The sequence below is a fragment of the Andrena cerasifolii genome, chromosome 7 (genome assembly GCF_050908995.1).
Source record: "Andrena cerasifolii isolate SP2316 chromosome 7, iyAndCera1_principal, whole genome shotgun sequence".
NCBI lineage: Eukaryota > Metazoa > Arthropoda > Insecta > Hymenoptera > Andrenidae > Andrena > Andrena cerasifolii.
In genome coordinates this window covers 15,483,334-15,498,572 of record NC_135124.1, presented here as the reverse complement: position 1 = coordinate 15,498,572, position 15,239 = coordinate 15,483,334, and the positions used below count along the sequence as shown (strand labels likewise).

At 49.3% G+C, this 15,239-nt stretch overlaps 1 protein-coding gene across 10 annotated transcripts in view; it reads right to left on the bottom strand.

Annotated features, from left to right (window-relative positions):
• LOC143371065 (glutamate receptor ionotropic, kainate 2) overlaps positions 1–15,239 on the bottom strand; it is a 92,884-nt gene that overhangs the window by 29,629 nt on the left and 48,016 nt on the right. For 9 of the 10 annotated variants that reach the window (XM_076815897.1, XM_076815891.1, XM_076815890.1 and 6 more), the window contains exons 5-8: positions 12,228–12,403; positions 11,371–11,424; positions 11,131–11,295; positions 376–528 (exon numbers count right to left, since the gene is read on the bottom strand). In XM_076815897.1, the coding sequence (XP_076672012.1) occupies positions 376–528; positions 11,131–11,295; positions 11,371–11,424; positions 12,228–12,403 (548 nt within the window). The remainder of the gene's footprint in view (positions 1–375; positions 529–11,130; positions 11,296–11,370; positions 11,425–12,227; positions 12,404–15,239) is intronic. The other variant, XM_076815892.1, reaches the window with a different exon arrangement.

Below are 15,239 nucleotides of genomic sequence, written 5' to 3'. Positions count from 1 at the left end.
GGTGTTTTGCCGGTCGCGGGAGCCTCGTGACTTCGTTCAAATATCTCTGAACGTATTATGGAATAACTGTCGTACCTCCTCGTGTTAATCTCACGAGCGTTCAGGCGAAGGGTCTCCATTCGAAGAATCACGCTTTCGTCAAACCCAGCGCATCTTACGCGGCTACATTTTCAAGGGAAGAACATAATCTCAGGAGAATTGGGTAGGAAATTTGCTCAGCTATTCATCGCGGGAGACGCAATGTTAATGCCCCCGAAACCAGTGGACGGAGTTCGTGCAACGGGCGCAAACGTGATTCGGACGAGCTTGGCGGAATTACGCGGCTGTGGTTTTTCAGCTACAGGCTACGTGTGCACACAAGAGGCGGAATCTCACCGAGTTAATGTAGTTGATGAGAGACAGTCCGCCGTCCCAAGGGTGCTCCAGCTCGCAGGAGATGTTCGCGGGCCTGAGCGCGTGCGACTGCTCCAGGGTCCTTAATCCCACTGCAAACACCTGCACGCTATCGTACATCAGGGCCGGCTCCGCCTGGAAAAAGGCACACACTTTGCTCAGGGTCGGTCATCCTCCATAGCCGCGACGTCCCAGGCCTCGCGCCAGCGACGTCAAATATTTGCACGAACCACCACCTTACTTTTTCCGGACCACCGCCGGGGGAGCATAAATTATACGGAGGGAAGTTAAAATCACTTCCCACGAACGACTCCGGCGAAGCTATTCCAAAAATGATTAAGGGCAAGTTTTCCGTATTTCAAGAATGAAATGTGTTCTCGTGCTTGGAATTGCCATTGATTCTGGAGCTAGTTTCCTTCGCGTCTGTATTGTTTCAGGCTAGCAAAGGATAGGGGCTGTTTACCCTGTTGCTTTTAGAGGTACAATGCGAGCATTGGATAGAAGTGAAGCTGACGTATTATTATCGAAATAAGAACTATTCAGAGTAAAAGGGATTAATTTCTTTCGTACCGAGAAATGGACCCCGTATCTATTATTATATATTCATTATTCCAATGGACACGCACTCGAAGCCTCAGAACGGCATTTAATCAATCTGAAATTAATCGCGTCCCTGCGCCCAAACATCCCCTATACCCTGGCATTTTTCGTAATTTCCTGCGACAACAATAACGTCAGCGTTAATGAAGCTCGGCCGCTATGCGACTCAACCCCCACGCGAGCCGATGAATTATTCGCCGACGAATGAATTTCGAACAACGCGACCTGCGCGCCATTATTCTCCCGGAACGAACACGCGCGAGCCCCGCGTCAGGGGGTATACCAGGTTACCCCGAGATCGAATTAATGCTTAGCGTAAGCTAATACGACCGGCAACAAACTATTTTCCAACCGACGCCGAATTTTCCTAAACGGGGGTTTCCCCCACTTGTTTTCACGGTCTTCATTTCGCATGCAAGGACCTCCGGGGCGCTTGTTTGTTGCTGGCAAACATAGCAGGAAGAGCCTGGAAAGGAATCACCCCTCTCGCCTAGAGCGAGCTCGTCCTGTTTTCTCTGAAAGCCCGGTTCGAGTTAGGAGAGGCGGAGCGCGGTTCCACCCCTTTGAATTTCTTAATCGTTTTCGGGAGACGTTCGTCTCAGCCGAGGGGAATTTTCCGTGGACGATCGTGGCTCATTATCGTCTCCACGTCCATGGAACTTCACGGTAATTAACATCGTCGAGCGAATTACGCCGGTGGATTGTTCGAAAGGCGATCCTATCGAGGGCAGAGCGTCGTCAATTTCGCGAGGAATTCGATCGGGCGTTTTAAAGCGTGCTAGGGGGTGGGCTCGACGTAGATTGTATGCGAATTTCCACGGTAACAGGGGGTGATTCTCGTTAGCGGTGAGTATCGAGTCTTTCCTCGGGAACTTAATAATACGTTCCTTGAATTCAGATCGGAGTCGATGATGGGTGATGTCTCCTGCAATCGATATCCAGAGCATTAGACCCGGGTTTTTTTTCAGAGCATCCAAGCGGTATAGGGAGAAGAGCCAAGCTTTACGAAGTAGAATGGTGACGGATCAGTTGCTGAGTTGATTTTATTCCGACTATGAAGCGAGACAACAACCGTGTCGCACAATGGTCCGATCGAATCCTCAGCACTTCTATTTGGGCGTTCGCGTTGCTCGTAATGTGCCTTTGATGACATACCATTCAACGTCAAGTCACGGAATATCCAATTTGAAAGGTCCATTCTATACTTCGAAAGCTGATTATTCGCGAAAGTATTGCCCGCCGCGCTCGATCGTGATATTTATTAGCCAGCTATCTCGTTAATAAGCGAAGCGCGACTGATCGGACAAATGAATGAGACTCTTCAACCCCCCGGCCTTTGTTCCGACGAAAACGGGAGCGATGGCGCGGAAACACCTCATAAACGGATCGACGGGAATTATTCGAACGCGTTCCTACGAACCCTTTGCCAGAGAATTCGATGGAAGCGCATCCAGAGAAGCCCCGGCTCGCCCCATGCAAACTTGTTATCGCTGAAAATAATCAGCGCTAACAGCGTTCCCGTGTGCTTCGTCCGCGTGCTCGTTGTTGCACGGTTTCGCGATCGAAAATAATGCAGCAGGGAACTGCGAGGGAACCTTCGATTTTAGCAGCCACTGACTCGGCGAGCTCCGAAACGAACGAGGAAAATTCCGGCCACGGTTAGCGGCTCCTCTGCTGGAACGGACAATGAAGCTCTTAAGAATGAAGTTTCTATAATAATGTTCGCGGAACTTTATCGAACGACGACGGTAGAACATACAGCGCGGTGGAATTGCCTTTTAGTTGGCCCGTGGAAAAGTATGTAACGGGAGCCGTTCTATGGAAACAGGTTTAATTTAACTCGTCTTTCAGGGTAAAGTGTTCGTACCTTTAGTTAGTTTTATGTTGCATTAGGGCCTCGCAGGAACTATTACCTTCAACGTTAGGGGGCATGCATGTCTACGCGCGTCTAAGGAGCTCGTCTGAGAGCAGCAGGCACTTTCTTGCAAAGTCAGTTAGCAGTGAGCTGCGAGGAGGAGAGTTGGGGGGAATTAACCCGCGTGTCGTGGAAATTAGAATACACGCTTTTCTTTGCCGTTATACTGAACCGTTACCGTACGAAATTCTTTAAGGCTATCATCCTGGACGCCGCCGTGCCTCTCCATTCTCCGCGTCCATGAAAAATGAGGGGAAATTTGCTGGATTAAAGGGTAGGGGAGCGCTTTAAATCGTCGTTCTCGAGCTGGCTCTCATCAACGGGTAAAACGCCCCGTAAATATTTCAACCAGGGATTGTTTGTCGTGGTAATAAGGCTTCCGAAGCGGAGAGGAGAAATTCAATTATTACGTGCCGGGTTCGCGTGAATCGCGGGAAAATAGTGACGGAAACGGACGTAACACCGCGGTCGGGGGAGCTCGAGCGTAACGAATCGATGATCCCGAACAGAAAGCGGGGTTGGTGAGTTTAGAAAGCCCAGGGTTCGAGGGGTCAAAATGTTGAAGGAATCTCATCAGCTTACGACACTTGCCATTATAATTTCTTATACTTCCCTTTCATTATTTCTGTGCGAGTATACATGTATGAAACAAAGGCGTACAATTATTATCATTTCGTTATCAATTTGCCATCACGTCCAGTTATAAAAGCATAGAGAAACTATATAGTGGCCACAGATTTTTCATCCATACTGAAAACAAGTTTCGATAACACGAGAGGAATTGCGATATCGTTCGATTTCCATCGTTAGTGAATGGAGGAGCACAGGAAATTGATTTGCCCGCGATTCTCAATAAAAATCAACGGACGATCGTTCGCAGTTTATTTAATCGGATCGTTCCGCCGGATTTCTCGGCGAAGGGAAACACGCGGGATAAAGCAGCGGCGAAACGCTATCAGAAATCTCGTCGCCGGATGAAAGTTGCCATAGTTGTTGCACCGTGAGGACAGCCCCGTTATCTCGGGCTAATTGGAGCGTGCTTTTAATTAGCCGAAGTCCTGGGGTAACGCGACGAAGTTGCGATACCAGGCCCGCTTGCATTCTACTTTGTTGCACGCACCGATTCTCCGGTTTCTGTTGTACGTAATCTCGAGTTCTCTGCGTAACTAAACCGGTAGCCTCGTCCTTTTTTATGCAAATAATTGTAATTTGGGACATTAGATCGAGATTGGGCAACCCCGTTGACATCTAGGATAATTGAATTAGTCGGGGCCGCCGCCTGACAAAGGAAAGGATCGAGCCCTCTAATTTTGGTCCGAGAAACTTGTCTCTGCAGTCTTCGGACGTGGAATTCTCCTGTCTTTGCATTCCATTTTCCTGTCACTTCGGCTTTCGAGCTACGTAATAGTCAAAGGGAGCCGTGTTTGTTGGACTGGCCGAGCTGTGGGCGATAACCATTTCGTATGTTGGTTCTAGAAGGAGGAAACGGAAATTCGACCAGCCAACACATTTTCACCCTACATTTCCTCGGACATCGCCTCGACATTTTATCGTTCGTAACTCGAAGTACGGGGGTGCAAATTTCTCCTGAACTCAAAAAGCTTGTCTTCGAAGTTGGCGTGCCCAGCGATTGCCGCGGTCGATTAATTCAAACGAGAAGTCTCGCGATTCTCCTGCTTTCATTATAATTTCACCTGCGACGTCATATCCGACCGCAGAAACGAGAAGAGTTAATGCCTCTTGGCGTTGAAAAATTCGAGCACCCCAGTGCAATGTAGTGACGCGCACGGTTAATTAGTTCGGGTTAAAAATCCCATGGGTTCCAAGAGGATTTCGTAGCCCCGTGACGCGAATTCAAGGTTATAAACTACAGTCTAACGCTCGGAGAGTAGATTAGTCGGATTGTCGGTTAGTTAGCGAGCATTTGCCGCGTGAATGCCGCAAATTTCGCGAGCTCCTCGCGAGCATTGAAATTACGAGCCACGGGGGAGGAGGAGCAGGGGACGACTCCGAGCATCTTAATCCCTGATCCATCTTGACGGAATAATCGCCGGCTGAAATTAATTCGCGGACCCTGTCATTTTTCTTATGGCGCTGGCTAAGTCGCGAATTCTGCGACTGCTCGGCGAGACTCTGTTTTCCAGGGCGAACGGGTCGGATCAGCTTGTTCATTAGCATTTAAAGCGAAACGGGCGCCGTCGCCTGGCACTTCCGGTCGCTGGAGAACCAGAATCTCACGTGTGCCGAGATAACTGCATTAATGTATGTTCTTCTGCCTGAGACTTGGAGAAAGAGTCCATCGCAGGACCAAACGCGGAGGTGTGCGCCAGCACATCGATGCGAGCGATGTCATTATTTCTAGATTACCAGAGCGAAGAGCGTAATTTCTTTCATTTGTTCGATAACGACTGAACCACAGCCAGCTGTCGCGTGCAAACAGAGTATCCACGAGCAGTCAGGGAATGAAGAAACAGAATTCTTTACTCAAGGGGCAATATAACGCTCTCCGGTTTCATTTTGATCGAATTGACAAGGTAACCACGAGGTTTCGGGCTCGCAGAGCGGGAAACATTTCGGGCAAACACGCCGCGGCAAATATCGCGAATAATCCAGCTCCCCAATATTTACAAGCGTCTCCGCGCGATATTGCGGCCCTCCGCGACGAAAGTGGCGCAAATACGCCGCCGAAAAGCCCGTATTTACAGCCGCGTGAAATTTAAAATCTAATAAGCGGCTTTCAGACGCGACGCGGTTTCGAGCTTCTGCCCGAAGGGGGAGGGGGGTGGCTCACCCCTGCAAATCCTTCGGCGACCACCAACTGTCCCAGAGACGACTGCCGGATAAAATAATAAAACCCTTCGAGCACGAGATAGCCTGATTTATGGCGGCGAAAGCAAAGGTTATCCCTCCGCGAGCGGGGAACTCGGTGATTCATTGGCTGACTGGAATGCGAGGCGGAGGGTGGAAAGGGTACCAAAAAAGAACGGCGGGAACTGCTTCCTCGAAATCTGTTGCTAACTTCCTGCCGATGCACGACGATATATCGGCATTCTAATTGACGAGGGATTAAGGAACTGCGGTAGTTTTCGGGCAATAAATCAATATTAGAAATTCGAGTTTTTAGAACCCGAGAAATAGCCGAGCTAAATGAACTCCGTAGCTGCGATGCAAGCCTGCACGCTCGAAACGGGAATACATGGATGCGTCCGCGCCTCTTGAAATTCAATTCGTTCACTCGATACTTTCCAATCGATCGGCAACTTCATCTTCGTTACCCTTGATTACCGCGAGAGATACTCCGTGTCGGGCGAAAGGGTGCGCGGTGCGCAAGAAACGGATCAGTATGCAAGCATCGTCTGCGGTGTAACAAGCTCTCTCGGCCAGATACAGGGTTGGACCGGTGTACCAGACACATACAAGGCTCGCGTTTATTTTTCCAGGGCGGAGCGCCCTCTCTTCTATATTCTCCCTGACGCGGGCACCGCGAGAGATCGGTCTAACAGGTGTACGCTCGTTCCGAGGGCGACTCACCTCCCCCGCTGGCAAGCCAGCTCGGGCATCCACCCTTTGCTCCCCGAACGTTCCACCCTTATTTCAGCCGGCGGCTTTCCTTCTCCCCAGGACGCCTTTTGCCGGCGCCAGCGTTGATTGTGACCGAGCTTTTTGCGCAACTTTGCTCGGGCTAACCTGGTCGTTTAACAGCGAATAAAAAGAGAGTCGACGGCGAGGGACGGATGAAAGAGGGCGGCAGAAGAATCGAGGCGCGCGAAAGAAGGGGTCGTGGGGTCTACGTAGCAGACTTTGGCTGGATGTTGCACGTGCTCCACCCTTGGGGGAGCCACGGAAGGGAAGCTGTCCCAGGTAATTTCAAGCTGACAAGTCTCTGTGGGAGCGGCAAAGAGGCGTCCGAGGTGAACAGGATGTCCGGGTGACGGGGAGACGGGCGGCAACCGTTGCCTGGGTGGAAAGTATTGTCTTGGTAAACTGGAGGAAGCTCCAGGATCGAGATGCTGTTTGTTGTAGGATCGATAGAGCTGATAGCTCGGGATCAGAGGCGACATTTTTCCTGCGGGTGGCGAGCAATTTTTGCTCGTCGCGCGGATGACACAGCGACCTGGCCACTGGTCCAGAGGCGATCGTGATAAATAAGAGGGGAAGGAGCGAGATCGGTATGTTGAGGTACAGAAAGGATTAGTGAGACGCGATGCGATGGAAATATCTGTTTCGATTCTGACAAGATACTTTCTGCTTATCGATATTTGCAATTCACGAAACAGACTCCTCGTTTCGGGTCACTCGCGACCAGAACTTTAGCCCTTTAGAGGGCAGAGGCATGCACAAATGAAGCGTGGTTAATTCCCCCGAAGCTTCGCGAACTGAAATTATTTTTCCCTTTGTTCGCAGAGTCGTTATGCCGAGGGAAATGGCTGCTTGGAAACTTACGACTTCCTTCGGGACAATAAGCCTTTGAATAATGCGGCCATTTAAGGCAAGAATGGGTGCCATAATTAGGCACCTTTTTATGAATTAGTAACCCACGGGCGACGAAAGTTATTGCAGTCTACGGCGAGGCTTGTACAGTTGACGTTTACCTCGCGATAAAGGACTTTTATTGTCGCTGCCCGGATTTTTAATCGTACATTTCCTGCCGACCCAACAGAATAACCACACACGCGAGCCTTGAGATACGATTTCTTCTTCATTCGATGTCTTTGTGCAAGGATAATCTCGCTGAAAAGCGAAAGGAAACCCTACGAGTTCAATCACGTGACGTCCGACTGCTGCGCTCATTTCACTAATTGGGTAAAACTAATAATAGCGGCCGTTTCGTTACCTCTTTTGTACGGTCTGTGACCTGAGCCACGACGGAGCATCAGAGTTCCACTTCGCCGTACACTCGTTGGGATCAAAAGAAGGGCGGAAGATCCCTCGTCGTCGGGAATTATCTTCAGCGCGAAAAGCAGCTGTCTCTAATGCGATTAAAACTGGTAGGTAATGTTTAGATGCGCGCTAGGTTTGCCGATAAACTAAAAAACACAGTTTTTTTTTTTGCACAGCGCATCGGGGAACAGTGGTCGAATATTTTTCCACCGCGCTCGAAAGCCGCTGCGGGAAAGCCTGGCATCGATACATTTACACATTTATACATTTACACATTGACACGGGTATCCCTGGCGCTGTGCGAAATTTTTCGTCGGTCGGGAAGCACGCATACGGTATTTCTCGTTCGAGTGCGCGTCAGTGTTTTTAATTACTCAGCGGATTTGATCAATCGACGTGTTTGCCAACCATGCTGGTCAAACAATAGCACACACAACGCTGTGCAATTATTAAACGTTAGTCTTGCCAACGATCACAGGTATTGTAAAAAGAGCATCTCCGTAAAAGTATCAAGCGTTGATCAAGCATTGGGTCGAGTGGAAAGTTGATTCAAAGCGATTGTTTTTTTGCCGAGGCAGGTGAATTTCCTCTCTTGTGCCCACCAAACATTAAACACAAGCTTACCACGCGCTAGAAGTTTAGCAGTTGCAGCGGATGTAATTAGGAAACTCTTTCTTAGCACCGACATCGCCGCGAATCGTAAATCTTCCCGGGCTTCTTTAATCCCCGTGACTCGGTCGAAACTATTCCCTCAGTTCTCTGTTTAAACGTCGCTCGCTTTTCCGCGGAAAGACGACGAAGAGGCTGGCATGATGCATGCGCGTCGTACAGGCTGGCGTTGGTCAGAGGGGAAAAACGAAGGATTGTAACCGTGTTAGCAACGAGGACCGCTCAATTAAATCTCGCGCCGGCCCCGACCATGCCTTCGCCCTCTGCGCTCGAATTTCTCGAAAAACGCCCGAATTCGCCGGCGCGTCTCGCTCGAGAAACTCCCGGCGTTAATTGAATTTATTTTTCATCATCACGGTCCTCAGCCGTGTCGCGATTGTCGATTCGAAACGAACCATTTGGGGTGGATTTCAGACGGGGACGGAAAGTTTGAAAGTGTGGAGTCGAGTTAGCCAGTTTGGCAGGAAGGGTGGGTCCTTTTGGGACACGTATTCTTTTGACCCTACCTCATTTCCTTGACAGTATATTTTATGGAAAGGACCAGCGTCGCTGAAGTTGAAAAATATTCCTCGAATATAGGGCTAATAATTCACTTTAGGAATACGGAATGTAGTTTTCGAATTTAATTTCAAGTGGGAGAAGATGAATGCTTATGATTACTTCGGGTAGCGATGAATTATATGATCCACCCCCTTGTCAAGTTTCGAGTTTACTCCCGATTTTTTTAAACATTTTCTCCACAAAGGACAAGATTGTGAAAACACAGAAGTATCTTGAAAAGGGACACGAGAGAATTCGAGTACACCCACGAGGTACACGCGACACCCGTGTTTATTTGTGACGGGCTAAAAAGGGACGTCACAGTATCCCATGAAGTTATTCTGGGGGCGACACTGACGCTCGCAGCGAATCATTCACGGTTATTATCATTTTTCACCGCGTCCCTACGCGGCAAGTTCGCGAGACCGTTTGCATGTATAATAACGCGGAGGAGATGCGACGGAAAAAGTCGGCGTTTTCGCCGAACAAGAAGAGCAAGAGAAGGGGGGGATGGATACATGTTTCCACGGGAATCTGGTTATCTTGACGAACCGTGCTGGATGGAATAATAAGGTATCCGTGGGTAAACCACGACACTCGTTTGCATTTTCAACGCGCAAACTTCGCGTTATTAAAGCGAAGCACATCCCGTAGCGCGGTTGTCTACGGTAATCAGGGATTGTTGCAAAATCTCAGCAACGAAGTTGCTCGATCCACCCAGCAAGTCGACTTGCAGAAGCAGCCGAGAAGTGACTCGATGGGAACGTAGCGAACGAGTCACTGAGAATTCTTATGAAAATCCTACTTAAGCATACCTGCCCATACTCTGTCTCCTCATTTTCAGTGAAGATTTTTCACGAGTAGCTACTCTACTCTTTCTACTATTCTCGCAAATCCACAGGGAGCTGAAAGGTAAAGAAAGCCTTCCACTCCCAGATGCCATCCGAGTAACTAGATATCAAAAGTACAATAAACGACAATTAAGAGTGACAGGCAGAGGAGCAGCGAGAACCGGCGAGGTCTTGCCGTTCAATTTGATTCTCCCCGTGTACGCACAGACACACGGCGAGTTTCGAAACTGATTACACGAGCAGCCCACGGTCGCCAGCCAGCTCGAGGGCGAAGGTCCGCCCGGGGAACATTCTAATCTGCATGTAAATCGGGAAAAAATGTTAAAGTTCACGCGTCGTAAGCACGTCGCGGCGCGAGCGATATATTTCCCCCCCTCGCCCAACCCTACCGTTGTTTCATTAAAGAATATTACCGGCGATATGTGACTGGTATTACTGTTCGCCGCTGCTATCGTCACTCTTCATCGCCCAGAATGGCACTCGTTGCGCCCCGACATTTCAAGCCGGCTGAAACACGACGATTTCGTCGGCCAGCGCGGTGGCTTTCAAATTATTTTACGAGCACGTGAAACGCCTGTTTCATATCGGCCTACACTAACAGGCAGTTTTCCCAAGGGGATTTTTCCTTGTCGCATTGTTTTATATCCACGGCTACGAGCCGACACCTGTTTCGCAGTTTCAACTGGCGGGACTCGTTCCGCCGGAGCTTTACGATCAATAAAGAATCGCATCGCGGGACGGAACGACTGTTCCCCCGGTGTTTATCGATGGGAAACGGGCCTGGTTTTTCAATCGTCGCTGCGACGCGTCGATTACGTGGACGTTCTCTCGGCTTTCGACCCATTCTCGCGTTTCCACGAAATCCAGCTTCGATCCTCGCATCACTCTTACCTAACACTCCTCGGAATATTTACAGAGACTACTGTACAGTTCACGGATCGCGCGTTATATGGAGATTCTTCCAAGAACTGTGGGATTACCACCCTGTTCACTGACTTCGGAATGGTGAAATTCTACAGAAATGGTCGCGGTGAGCTCCAGAATTCAGGTAAAGGAATGCTTGTCTATCACAGTTTCCTTGGGAAGAACTCGTGTTTCGTACAAGCCACCCCGGGTATCCTCGTTAATCGAATATACATACGATCGAGTAGAAATGAACTTGTCGCTTATCGGCAGTCGAATGTGGAATGCTTGCGCAACGACAAATCGGGCAAACATTTGCCGCACCGATCGCGCCGGATGTTTGATCGCCGGGAGGCTCGAAATACACGCGAGCCTTACCTGTATGACTCTCGATTTGTTGAGGATCGTATTCCCGGATGGCTGGTAGCGTTCCATGTCCCTCAGAATACCGCGCACACCGACGTCCTCGGCGTCGACCAGACGGAAGGCAGTGATATTGACGAAATTGTACTTGAAGTCCTCGAGGTCGAAGGTCTCGATATCCTGGAAAAAGGGGACAGACGTGTTTCGTCGGGCTCTCTCACGCCCCGAGGCCGCTGTCCCTCCTACGATACTTACGAAAGTCGTGAAGAGATAGTGGTACTTGTAGTCGTTCATTTGCAGCTGCAGGATCTGAAAGTAAGTACGGGACCAAAGATTTAGTGGCTGGGATTACAATCGCTGTATTGATGTTATTTTAGAAAACACTAAGTGCCAAAATTAAATTATCCCATCAGAAAATGTTCTACGTGCCAATGGTATTGTATAGAATTTTAATGAAATTTCCCTTTGTAAATAAGTTACCAATAGTGCTAAAAGATGGTGCCGCTGGTACGCCCAACGCCACTTCTGAAGAAAGCAATGTAAGAGCAAATTTGAATGAATGGCACATTCAGTTTTCTCTACAACTACATAAGTGGTGGCAAATACAGTGTTTTCTACCGATACAATTCTTTTTTCATGAATTTGGACTATATTAATGCAAAAAATAGAAAAAATTCGTGATGCATTTGGGTTATTGTATACTTAAGCGTATTTAGCAATAAAAACAAATCAAATTGCGTAAATAATTTAAAGTCAGGCGAGTTTTCTCTCTCTTCTGGAAAATTTGATTTTTGGCACTTACAGTGTTTGCTACGGGTACTCTTCAATTAATATAAGTGTGCTTTGTTGGTAGACCAGATATTAAAGTTTAGTATCAGAAGATTTACTTGATGGACTAAGCACCGCGACAAAATTTTGGTTCTGTCTTCGCGCAGAAGGTAACGCTATGTGGAATCTCATTATATTTAAACGTGCAACGCGCGTTGGATCGCAAAATAAGTACAGCGGCAGCAAATGGGGGTGGTTTGGATATATTTACATTGAGGTACGCGTTGGGATTATCGTAGCCGCGAGGGAGGCACGGGAAGATCGATAGACGAATATGCAGTTACCATTCGCAGAAAATGATGCATATGCTCCGGCCTGGTATCCACGATGAGATTCCGTACTTCCTTGCTTTTCATCTCGGAGAGAACCTGCCTGTAGGAATCCGGGTCGGCCTGCCTCAGGTTAACCTCGATCTCCCGAGACTTCGGCGACCTGACGAGCTCCCGTAGCTTTACTAGTCCTGGAACACGGGTCGTCGGGCCGCGATTAAGTCGTCTGTGTCGATTTAACGATCGTCTTCGAAAGGGTTTAACGACAACTAACTTTGCGAATCTCCGTAAATGTTCATCGACTTTCAGTGGAGATTTCGATGGTCGCAGTTAAACCAAGAGTCAACACAGAGCAATGCCAATTATCTAAAGTACAGACGGTGATTAGCCTGAACCGTTTTCGAGTGAGCCATCCGGCGAAGAAGTCGAAGTAACTCTAAGGATCGTATTAACTCGAGGGAACTTCACTCGGCCCAACGATATTCGCCGAGTCTAACTTCGATCGTCTGGATAATAGCCGCGGGAGAGACGAAACAGTTTCCTTCGCGGACCTCCTTAGATATTATTAGGCCGGCCGTTTAATGGCACGGAAACCCGTGAATCGCGTCGCTCCCCGATGAAATCAATACTTCCCACCGCCTAAGTAATCAAGGTATCATCTCGACTTGCGGGTCTTCCGAGGTTCGAGTTCGTTCCCTTTCAAGTTTCCACCTGGGAACTCGGCTGTCCAGGATCCTCCGCGGGGGCGCGGCCGCGTTTTCAGCGGATCCGTTCCGCAGCTTAAGTCAATCTAATCTCTCTCCGTGCAAATCTCGACGACGTCAATGAATTCCGCCGGATCTATCGCACACCCTGCCAACTCGCCGCGCGATTACTACCGATTAACGCGCCGCGTTCTGGCTCCGCGATTCCGCGAACATTTCCATGGAAATTATTCAATAATTAATGAGGCGCGATTAGTAATTTTCAGCGGCAGAAGGGCGCGGCGAATGAATTGTCGCGGGGAACAAATGGTCGCCCGCCGCCTGCCCCCGTGCGAGAGAACGCTTGGAGATTCAAAAGCCACCAGGTCCAATGGTTTTTCCGGTTACAGACGCGTTAATTAGCGGAGACAAATCCGGCAGGGCGGATCGACTAATCCCCGAGCAAGGAAGGGAGTTTAATTGTCGACGGCGAATGCCCGACGCCACGGCCGTTCAGCGGATTCGTAAACAACGAGCCCCGCTCTTCGGGAATTGTGTTGGCCTGTCGATCGTCCGGGAAGATTCACCGTCAACCTGTTCGAGAAATGTTGCCGCGGGATGGTTGTTCATTAAATCAGAAGATAAAGCGGGATACTTGTGGGGACACCGAAGGTATTCCGCCTAGTGACGCGCGATTACTTCGAACTGCGAACTAGGTACCGCGAGCGAATCACGAGATTCAATTGTTCAGCCCTCTGAGCGATCCTTATCAGTTCGCCGAAGTTAAATGGATAGCACTATGCGTCTAAATTCAATATGCCCACTTCGGGCGAGCATCTGTCTTCGAAGCGCCCCGAAACTTCCCCGGCGTAGGATCCGAGGGTTTGGTGGAGCAACGGATGAAATAACAAGAGTATAAATCATCCAGCTTTTCGTTGCACGGCGAACTATCGCGGGGTCGCTGAGGGGTCTGTTTCTTCCTTACGAAACATCGGAAGGAAAAGGAATCGTGAATCCCAGCGGGGAGCCGGGTGAAAAGTCTACGGGGATAATTGCTCGAATCACCTGTAAGCTTTCGCGGAAATAAAAAAAGGAGAGAAAGGGGAAAACTCCGAGATAAAACGATTCGCTGGAAGGGATGATTTCTCCAGGGGTTGCTGGGGCTCGCCTCGGAGCCGCGAAATACATTATTATATCCGCATTTACGTACTCTAATGACAGCCACTTACGATCGTGCCTCGAATGCCGATAACCGTTCAACGGGATGAAATATTGCGGTGTCGCGGCGGAAGAACGGGAAGGAAGTCGTTCGATCTTCTTTTTTCCCCCCTGCTCCGTCCTAATGGGGACGTCCATGGAAATTGAATTGCTCGCATCTTTCGGCGTACATATTTTATCGAAACAAGTGGACCGATAACGATGATAAATTGCCGGTGACAACGCGGCCGCGTCCAACCCTTTCGTATCAGCCCCGCGCTTCATGGTTATTAGATAATAGAAAGAGATTGATGTTCGCCGCACGGGTTCCCGTGGATCGTCGTGACGCCCGTTCGACGTTGATGCCTTTTTAAACGACGCCGATTGGGATCACCCGCGAGTTTCTTCACGCTCGCCTCGGAAACAAATCGGAGGGAGGCTGTAAACCTGGCGTCGCCCCGACAAGCTTCGTTAAAGAGTACGATAAAGCAGAGAGGCTCACGTTTACAGGTCCTCTCCGTGGGACAGTTCGTTGGCCTTTACGATAGCCGTCGGAGGCTGTCGCGCCTTTTGCCTGCACCTTTGCCCTTCCGTCGCGCGGATCTTCATTCTGCTACGTGACAACGAAGAGAGCACTGTCGAGGATCATTTTAATCCCAGCGTCTAGTAAACGGTGGGGGATTTTTCTTTCAACCAGTTAAATCCACGAAATATCCCCTTCGCTCACCTCTTATTATCTCCCATTTTTTGGGGTTTTATTTTAGCTTGTTTGTCTAGCGCGTTTTCAGACATAATTCCTGCAGCCAAGTGCGCGCCATTTAACCCGCTAATTGGACCATTGCTGGGGCCAGAAAGTTCCCCTCCCGTGGGCAGTTTAAAATGCCAAGTACTCCGACGATTTTGACGTACATCCGCGCACGTCACTGATCGACTGGGGCTTCGACTTGGATTACATCATGCGCGCGGGAGGAGTCATCCAGAATAAGCTCGCGTTGTACGTGGAGTGTCTGTTGGAATATTCTTGTGACAGATTGTTGAAGCACGTGCGTCGCCGCTGCATTCTGCACTGAACGTGACTCTTCGGGCGACGGGATCGAGGACTTCGTTGTCACTGACGGGGAAATGGCATATTCGTCGTCAGACGAAC